A 10,307-nucleotide genomic window follows, 5' to 3' on the forward strand; every position below is an offset into this window, starting at 1 on the left:
CGCCCCAGGTTTGTTTCACTCCGCTCCCCAGCCCCGCCTCAGTCCGGGCCCCGCCCCAGGTTTCAGTTTCGCTCCACTCCCCATCCCCGCCTCAGTCCTGGCCACGCCCCAGGCTCCAGCTTCACTCCGCCCCAGCCCCGCCTCTCAGCCCTAGCCACAGCCCCGGCCCAGCTTCACCCCGCTCCCCAGCCCCGTTCTCTCAGCCCTGCTCATACTCCAGGCTCCAGCTTCCCTCCACTCCCAGCTCCACCTTTCAGCCCTGGCCACACCCCAGGCCCAGCTTCACCCCGTCCCCTAGCCCTGTCTCTCAGCCATGGCCACGCCCCAGGCCCCCAGCTTCAACCTGTCCCCAGCCCCGCCTCTAAGCCCTGCCCATACCCCAGGCTACAGCTCCAACCTGCCCCCCAGCCCCACCTCGCAGCCCTGGCCACGCCCCAGACTGCAGCTTCACCCTGCCCATAGCCCCGCCCCAGGCCCCAGCCTCACCGTGTCCCTAGCCCGGCCTCTAAGCCCAGGCCAGCCCAGACACCCATTCCTACCTCAGGGCCTTTGCACATGCTGGGTTCCTGCCGGAACTACCCTTCCCTTCCCTCCTCCGTATCCTTAATTCTCAGTTATGATGTCCTGGGCATGGGGGTGACCCTCCCCAAACCCCACCTCTCCAGGCTGGGCCAGGTACCTCCTCTGGGCCCCTACAGCACCTGGACTTGTACCATCAAAGCTCCCATCCTTGGTGCCCTAACCCCCTGGCCCGTGCCTGTCTGTTGTGAGCCTGTTGGGAAGGACACCAGGTCTGTCTGCTCACGCTGGGTCCCAAGTGCCCAACCCAGGGGCTTGGCACACAGCAGGCACTCAATTATTGCTCGTAGAATGAACCAAGAAATGATGGCATGCTGTGTAACCTTGACCGGCCTGGGCCTCGGCTTCCTCAGCTATAAAATGGGCCCGTAAGGCACTCAGAGGTTTCATGAAGAGATGCCATGAGATCACGCAGGATGTCATGGGTTGAACTGTGTCTCCCCAGTCCTAACCACCAGTACCCCAGGATATGATCCTATTTTGACACACGGTTTTGTACAGAGGCAATCGAGTTAAAATGAGGTCATTAGGACACTAATCCATATGGCTTGTGTGCTTATTAAAAGGGGAAATCAGGCTGGGCGCAGTGGCTCACTCCTATAACCCCCGCACTTTGGGAGGCTGAGGCGGGTGGATCACGAGGTCAAGAGATCGAGACCATCCTGGTCAACATGGTGAAACCCCGTCTCTACTAAAAATACAAAAATTAGCTGGGCATGGTGGCTCGTGCCTATAATCCCAGCTACTCAGGAGGCTGAGGCAGGAGAATTGCTTGAACCCGGGAGGCGGAGGTTGCAGTGAGCTGACATCACACCATTCCATTCCAGCCTGGGTAACAAGAGCGAAACTCCGTCTCAAAAAAAAAAGGGGGGGATCAGCAGCTCCGTGGGAGGCTGAGGCGGAAGGACTACCCAGGAGTTCAAGGCTGCAGATGGTGCAATGATGAGCTATGATGGTGCCACTGCACTCCAGCTTGGGGGACAGAGACTCCATCTCCAAAAAAAGAAACACTGCCAGGTACCTTGGCTTGTGCCTGTACTCGCAGCCTTGAGAGGCCGAGGCGGGAGGACTGCTGGAGCCCACAGTTCAAGAACAGGTTGGGCATATGAGATCCCATCTCTGCAAAATATTCTGAAATTATCTAGGCATGGTGGCATGCATCTGGAGTTGTAGCCGCCCTGGAAGCTGAAGTGGGAGGATGGCTTGAGCCCAGGAATCAGAGGCTGCAGTGAGTTATGATCACACCACTGCAACACACAGAGAAAATGTAATTTTTTTTATTTGAGACACGGTCTCGCTCTGTGGCCCAGGCTGGAGCGTAGTGGCGCGATCTTAGCTCACTGCAGCTTCCACTTTCCAGGATCAAGCAATTCTCCAGCCTCAGTCTCCCGAGTAGCTGGGACTACAGGTGTGAGCCACAAATGCCCAGCTAATTGCTGTATTTTTTTATAGAGACAGGGTCTTGCTATGTTGCCCAGGTTGGTCTTGAACTCCTGAGTTTCAAGTTCAAGTGATCCGCCTCTGTCGGCCTCCCAATGTGTGGAGATTACAGGCATGAGCCACCACGCCTGACCAAAAATGTGGATTTTACTGGGAAAACAGGAAGTAGCTGCACAAGTATCTGAAACCTCCAGACCTTCTGTCTGTCTGCTCTGTGTAGTTTGCTCTGGCCCACAAAAATCAGGAAAATAAGCACGTGTCTGTCATGCCTGAGCTTTTAACAATAGTGTGAATCATTTTTCTTACCAGAAATAACAATAGGCAGCCTGGGCAGCATAGTAAGACCTAATGTCTACAACAAACTAAATTAGCAGCGGGCCGCAGGGGCTCACGCCAGTAATCCCCGCTCTTTTCGAGCCTGAGACAGGCAGATCATGAGATCAGTAGTTCGAGACCAGCCTGACCAACATAGCAAAACCCCGTCTCTACTAAAAATACAAAAATGTAGCCGGGCGTGGTGGCGGGCGCCTGTAATCCCAGCTACTCGGGAGGCTGAGGCAGGGGAATCGCTTGAACCTGGGAGGCAAAGGTTGTAGTGAGCCAAGACTGTGCCACTGCACTCCAGCCTGGGTGACAGAGCAAGACTCCAACTCAAAAAAAAAAAAAAAGTCTCCCCCAAACACAAAGGGCAGGGTACCATTCCACCTTGAGCCACCAGGGGTAGCTGCAGATAGCGTCGTTCAGAAATCGGTGAGGCTGGGAAAACTGAGCCCTGGGACGGAGGCCTCACCCCTCCCACCCAGTCTCCATCTGTGCAGTGGTGGGAACGGAAGTGGCATCATCAGGGCTTTCTTCGCCCAATGCAGGGAGAGGCCCACATGAGAAATGGCTGGGATGGGAGCACCATCCCAAGACCACTGCATAGTTTATGGATTTTTATGATTGGTTGATTGATTGATTGATATAGGGTCTGGCTCTGCTGCCCAGGCTGGAGTGCAGTGGCGTGATCACGGCTCACCGCAGCTTCGACCTCCTGGGCTCAAGGGATCCTCTTCCCGCCTCAACCTCCCGAGTAGCTGGGACCAGAGGCGTGCACCATCACACCTGGCTAATTTTTGTGTGTGTGTATATATATATATATATATATATATTTTTTTTTTTTTTTTTTTTGGTAGAGACAGGGTTTGACCACATTGCCCACGCTGTTCTCAAACTAAACTGCTGGGCTCCAGGGATCCGCCTGTCTTGACCTCTCAAAGAGCTGGGAAATTGATTGATTGATTGAGACAAAGTCTTACTCTATTGCTCAGGCTGCATTGCAGTGGCACAATTATGGCTCACTGCGACCTCCAACTCCTGGGCTCAAGGGATTCTCCCACCTCAGCCTCCTGAGTAGTTAGGACTACAGGCATGTACCACCATGTCTGGCTAATTAAAAAAATTTTTTTTATATAGAGATGGGGTCTTGCTATGTTGCCCGGCTGATCTTGAACCCCTGGGCTCAAGCAATCCTCACTTTGGCCTCCCAAAGTGCTGGAATTACAGGCGTGAGCCACCACGCCCGGCCTACATGCAGTTCTTTAGTGAAAACCTGCCATCCTCTCAGCTCCCACACCCTCCCTAGCTCCTGACCATCCTCAGGGGGAAGGTCCCTTTCTCAGCCTGGTCTCTGAGGCCATCTACCCTGGCCCTGGCTACCAACCCCAGGGGCTCACTGACCTTGCCTGTTCCCCAAGTTCATGTCCCTTCCAGCCTCCTGGCCTTTGCCCACCTCCTGCTGCAATCCCCTTTCTGGTGAACTAACTACTCACCCTGCTCCTTAATGCCACCTCCTCCAGGAAGCCCACCCGACAACCCCGAGCAGGCTGTGTACAGCTGCCTGGAAACCAGCACTCTGAGAACAGGGACAATCCTCCACCTCATTCTCACGTGCCCTTGCACCCAGCAGCCCCCACAGGGATCGGCATCTGTCTGGCACTCAATCAGTGCTCACAGGATGGATTCGAGACATCAGTGAAAGGGAAGCAACCCAGCCCCTCCCAGGGCAGCGTGTGGGCAGACTCACCCATGACCTCCAGCTGCACATGCATGAAGCTCTCGGCCTCATCCTGGAGGGTGCTGTGGGCGCGCAGTGGCACCGGCAGGAAGCCGTATTCCTCCTTGTTGCACACATACATCTGTACCTCTGCGTGGGCAGGGAAGCAACAGACAAACGTGAAAATGGGTCAGGCCCAGTGCCTCACACCTTCCATCCAGGGCTTCAGGAGGCCAAGGCGGGAGGATCACTTGAGGCTGGGTGTTTGAGACCAGCCTGGGCAACAGAGGGCGAGACCTCATCTCGGCCAGGCGCGGTGGCTCACGCCTGTAACCCCAGCACTTTGGGAAGCCCAGGTGGGTGGATCACTCCAGGCTGAGTGACAGAGTGAGACCGTGTCTCTAAAACAATAAAAATAAAAATAAAACATAAAAACTGTTGTTAGCTTGTGGTGGTATAAAAGCTATCAGTGGGCGGGGCTTGGCCCGTGGGTCAGTTTGCCAACCTCTGGTTTCCAGTTAACAAGTCAACATGAGGCTGTCTGTCTCTTTACACACCAGCCTTCCAAATTAAACAATTAATATGTGCTCGGCTGTAGAAATCAGGAGAATTGGCCAGGCACCATGGCTCACGCCTGTAATCCCAACACTACGGGAGGCTGAGGTGGCTGGATCACTTGAGGTCAGGAGTTTGAGACCATCCTGGCCAACAAGGAGAAACCCTGTCTCTACTATAAATACAAAACTGAGCCGGGGGTGGTGGCGCACGCCTGTAATCCCAGCTACTCGGGAGGCTGAGGCAGGAAAATCGCTTGAATCTGGGAGGCAGAGGTTGTGGTGAGCTGAGATTGCACCATTGCACTCCAGGCTGGACGACAAGAGCGAAACTCTGTCTCAAAATAATAAAAAAAAGAAAAGAAAATTGTGTAAAGGGTTCAATGTACATTATTTGGTGGATGGATGCCCCAAAATCTCTGCCTTCACCACTTCACAATCTATACATGTAATAAAAATACACTTGTGCTCCATAAGTTTATATAAAGTAAAAAATAATAGTAACATTCAATTAATAGATCTCTTTTTCCTGAGACAGAATCTCACTGTGTCTCCTAGGCTGGAGTGCAGGGGTGCGATCTCGGCTCACTGCAGCCTCCGCCTCCCAGATTCAAGTGATCCTCCCACCTCAGCCTCCCTAGTAGCTGTGATTACAAGCGTGCTCCACCATGCCCGACTAATTTTTGTATTTTTAGTAGAGATGGGGTTTCACCATGTTGGCCAGGATGGTCTCAATCTCCTGACCTCAAATGATCTATCCACCTTAGCTGGGATTACAGGCATAAGCCACTTCACTTGACCAACCAATAGATTTTCTGGTTTTTGTTTTTTTTTTTTTGAGATGGACTCTCACACTGTTGCTCAAGCTGGAGTGTAATGTCACGATCTCAGCTCACAGCAACCTCTGCCTCTCGGGTTCAAGCAATTCTCCTCCTCAGCCTCCCAAGTAGCTGGGATTACAGGCACCAGACACACCAGGCTCATTTTTGTATTTTCAGTAGAAACGGGGTTTCACTATGTTGGCCAGGCAGGTCTCGAACTCCTGACCTTGTGATCTGCCCGCCTCGGTCTCCCAAAGTGCTGGGATTACAGGCGTGAGCCACCATGCCCGGCCGGCAGACCATTCATGTACGCACCTGCCTGCTTGCAGGAGAAGGCGAAGACGATGATGTCGTCAAAGGACCAGGTGTAGTCGGGGTGGGGTGGGTAGAAGGCCAGGTTCCTGGACGCCGCCTTCCGCAGGTCGATCAGGAAGGTCGAGTGCACCATGGGAACCGCAAAGCAGCCCTGGCGGTCCCGCTTGCGGATGGGGATGTAGGCGGGGGTGCGCTTGTAGTAGCCCTGTGGGGCGAGAGGCAGAGTTCTGCATGGGGGTCTCGAAAGGTGAGGATGGAGGCACTAGTGGGAGACACGGAACAGGACCAGGTAGAGAGCCGGGCACAACGGTGTGTGCCTGTGGCCCCAGAAACCCAGACTCAAGCCCAGTGTGGGATCTGCGGCCAGGCTGGGTCAAGAACAAAGAGCCTTGGCCTGGCGCAGTGGCTCATGCCTGCAATCCCAGCACTTTAGGAGGTGGAGGCAGGAGAACCGTTTGAACCCAGAAGACGGAGGTTGCAGTGAGCTGAGATCACACCACTGCACTCCAGCCTGGGAGACACAGAGGGACTCCATCCCCCCCCAACAAAAGAAAGAGCCTTGTATTTTCCCAGCTTCAGTAATGAATTCAGAGGTGGCATACGGAGGAGACTAGAGATGGCCCAATCACAGTGGATGACGGCTGGATGCGGCTGGGGTCACTCTCAAGCCAACTAAGAATCAAGCCACCCAAGAAATGGGGAAAGACAGTTATCTGAACACCTGGATCAAGCCATACCTGAAGTCCCATCCTGACACCACCACTTTCTAGCTGTGTGAGTTTAGGCAAGTCACTTCCTCTCTGTGTTTCTGTTTCCACCTCCGAAATAGGAGCATGGGGGACAATTTAAGACCTCTATGCTTCACCCCCAGCTGCCCTCGGGGGGCTGTTTAAAGATTACCCTGAGGTTTTGTTTTGTTTGGTTGAGACCAAGTCTGACTCTGTCACCTGTCACCCAGGCTGGAGTGCCAGGGCACCATCTCGGCTCACTGCAACCTTCACCTCCCGGGTTCAAGGGATTCTCGTGCTTCAGCCTGCCGAGTGGCTGAGGACAGGCACCAGTTACCACGCCTGGCTAATTTTTTGTATTTTAGTAGAGACAGGGTTTCACCGTGTTGCCCAGGGTGGTCTCAAACACCTGAGCTCAGGTGATCCGCCTGCCTCGGCCTCCCAAAGTGCTGGGATTACAGGTGTGAACCACCACACCCAGCCTCCATCATGATTTTTGTAAAACACTCCCCACGAGGCTGTGATGGTAAGTTACACTCCAGTCATGGCACCCACCTGCTCAGCCCAGTCCCCCCAGTCCCCAGGCCCTCACTCTACCTGAGAAGTCATTCCACACCAGAAGTTGGAATATGCAGCCCGGGAATCCAGCATGGGGGCGACCACCGTCTTGTTCTCAGCGATTAGCAGGTTCAGCGTATCAGGGTTAAGGATCAGGTTGTCTGCGTCTACGAACTGCAAAACGCCCCACATGGCATCAGCATGGGCGGCTGGAGTAACCCCAGGTCAGGCTACTGCTCGGAACAGCTGGGGCAAAGGCCAGAGCCCTGGGGGGCTGACAAAGACCTCTGGAAGTACCTCCCACACTGGCTGAAATGGAGCAAGGACCCCATCTTGGGGGCCTGCAGGATACCCTGGATCATGGAAATAAAGCAAAGGTCTTGAGTTCCTTCAAAGAAAATTCTAGGCACTGAGCTAGCCCTGAGAAGTGGATGAACAACCAATGAGCAAGAAGGTAGCAAAACCTTTTTTTTTTCTTTTGAGACACAGTGTTGCTCTGTCACCCAGACTAGAGTGCAGTGGCGTGATCTCAGCTCACTGCAACCTCCGCCTCCTGGGTTGAAGCGATTCTCCTGCCTCAGCCTCTCCAGTAGCTGTGACTACAGGCATGCGCCACCACATCTGGCTAATTTTGTATTTTTAGTAGACGTGGGGAGAAAGTTGCCCAGGTGCCAAGGCAACAGACTGAAGGCACAATCTGTCTCAGCATAATCAATAACTGATTACTTTTAGCAATGATCCCAAATATATTTAGAAACAATCACATAATCAATTATATAATCCATCCTATTAAGTCATGATTCTTTATCAATATTTGCTTTAGTATTACAGCACAGAATGATTTTAGTTTTATAGTATAGACATAATCGGGTGAAATATAACTAGGAACTAAAGGGAAATTGTGAGAAGTGATCAGGAGATGAGAGTAAATGCCTTGCGGTGGCGCCAGCGCCTGGGGAGGCGCCCGTTACTTAGCAGGCCGTGAGGGGAGTTTCCCTTTCACTGGGGAGTTCAGAGAACTCTGCTCTGCCCGGCTCCTGAGGGCCAGCCCGCAGACATCCAGGGGCTTAAACGCCTCTCTGTGGTGCTGTGCTCCCATGGCCACCATCCTTGTCCACTTTCATGTTCCGCTTTCCCACCTGGCTCTCCTTTTAGGTTCGTAGAACTTGTGAGAAGTAACAGCAGGGGAATCCTAAAAGCCTCTGATCTTTCTGATAAGTGCTTAGAAGGATGCTGACGTAGGGATGTGCCTCCTCTCCTGGGCTACCTGAAAGGGAAGGGCCCCTGTACTGTAAGCACGTGATTTGCTGGACCCTATCAATCACGTCAGATGAGTCACTCTCCTTACCCCGCCCCCTGCCTTGTATACAATAAGTGTCAGCGCGTCCAGGCATTCGGGGCCACTCCTGGACTCCGTGCCTTGGTGGTAGTGGTCCCCTGGGCCCAGCTGAGTTCTCTTATCTGTGTCTTGTGTCTTTCTTTCCTGCAATCTAACACCTCCGCACTCAAAAAAACACCCACTAGACGATCCAGGGCTGGACCCTGCAAATAGAGATGGGGTTTCTCCATGTTGGTCAGGCTGATCTCGAACTCTTGACTTCAGAAGATACTCCCGCCTTGGCCTCCCAAAGTGCTGGGATTACAGGCGTGAGCCACAGCACCTGGCTGATTTTTTTTTTTTTTGAAGGGATAGCGTCTTGCTCTGTCACCCAGGCTGGAGTGCAGTGGTGTAATTGTAGCCCATCGCAGCCTGGAACTTCTGGGGTCAACTGATCCTCTCATCTCAGCCTCCCAAGTAGCCGAGAGTGACGCAATGTGTTAACTTCTCCTTCCGGGTCCACAAGGGGCGTGGTTTCAAAGGTAAGAACTTCCCCGTGACAAGCCGACCTGCGTTCTTTCATGTCTCCATCCGGGACCTTAGGCCTCTTCCCCCATTCCTGGGGCAGGGAGGGCCGAGGACCTGAACACCCGGTTACAAGAGTACAGGCATGGGTCACCATACCCGGATAATTCTTTTATTTTTGTTATAATTTTTGTAGAGATACGGTCCCTCTACGTTGCCTAGGGTGATTTTTAACTCCTGGGCTCAAGCGACCCTCCCACCTCAGCCTACCAATGTGCTGGGATTACAGGTGTGAGCCACTGTGCCTGGCCTAAAATTAAAATATATATATACACAAAGAAAATCACATATAGAAAATGATTAGATCCAGACGTTCCCCTCTACCTGGAGGTAAAGACACAGAAGTCACAATATATTACAACACTACTAGAAGGTTTTCGTGTTTTGTTGGTTGTGTGTGTGTGTGTGCGTGTGTTTTCTTTTTGAGATCGAGTCTTGCTCTGTCGCCCAGGCTGGAGTGCAATGACGCAATCTTGGCTCACTGCAACCTCCACCTCCCATGTTCAAGCGATTCTCCCGTCTCAGTCCCCCGAGTAGCTGGGATTACAGACACGTGCCACCACGCCAGGCTAATTTTTGTATTTTTTGGTAGAGATGGGGTTTCACCATGTTGGCCAGGCTGGTCTTGAATTCTTGATCTCAAGTAATACACCTGCCTCGGCCTCCCAAAGTGCTGGGATTACAGGCGTGAGCCACCACACCTGGCCTGGATTCTTCTTCTTTTACTCTTGGTCCACAGAGATGCTTTGTTACCCATGCAGCATCGTTTGGAATATTTGGATCCACTGCCATGAACCACAACAAAAACTAGAACCCCAGCATTTCCCAGTGACCTGGGAATACCATTTCCACGTGGAAACCTTCAGCTGCAGAGGGGAGGTGCGTCTTAGGACAAGCCCTGTGGTCATGTTACATCCCCCATCCGGTCCCTCTGGATGTTTGAATCTGTGACCTTTTCATATTGATTCAGAACAAACAGCCAGATCAGTGTGGGAGTTCCTCAAAAAGCTAAACATAGAATGACTACATGATCCAGGAATCCCATTCCTAGGTATGAGCCAAGAGAATTGAGAGCAAGGACGCAAACAGTTCTTTGGTGTTTGTTTTTGAGACAGAGTCTTGCTCTGTTACCCAGGCTAAAGTGCAGTGGCGTGTGATCTCGGCTCACTGCAACCTACACCCCCTGGGTTCAAGTGATGCTCCTGCCTCAGCGTCCTGAGTAGCTGGGATTACAGGCGAGTACCACCACGCCCAGAAAATTCAAACAGGTCTTTGTATACCTATGTTCATGTCAAAATCCCAACAGCCAGGCAGGATGCAGTGCCTCATGCCTGTAATCCCAGCACTTTGGGAGGCCAAGGTGGGCAGATCACA

The 10,307-nt window shown here is 52.7% G+C and overlaps 1 protein-coding gene across 1 annotated transcript in view; it reads right to left on the reverse strand.

Annotated features, from left to right (window-relative positions):
• Positions 1-10,307, reverse strand: part of COLGALT1 (collagen beta(1-O)galactosyltransferase 1) — a 27,812-nt gene that overhangs the window by 7,904 nt on the left and 9,601 nt on the right. The window contains exons 4-6 of the mRNA XM_032267921.1: positions 7,070-7,204; positions 5,745-5,949; positions 4,003-4,204 (exon numbers count right to left, since the gene is read on the reverse strand). Of these exons, the coding sequence (XP_032123812.1) occupies positions 4,003-4,204; positions 5,745-5,949; positions 7,070-7,204 (542 nt within the window). The remainder of the gene's footprint in view (positions 1-4,002; positions 4,205-5,744; positions 5,950-7,069; positions 7,205-10,307) is intronic.

The sequence above is a fragment of the Sapajus apella genome, unplaced genomic scaffold, assembly GCF_009761245.1.
Source record: "Sapajus apella isolate SASKATOON/1434 unplaced genomic scaffold, GSC_monkey_1.0 scaffold173, whole genome shotgun sequence".
Taxonomy (NCBI): Eukaryota; Metazoa; Chordata; class Mammalia; order Primates; family Cebidae; genus Sapajus; species Sapajus apella.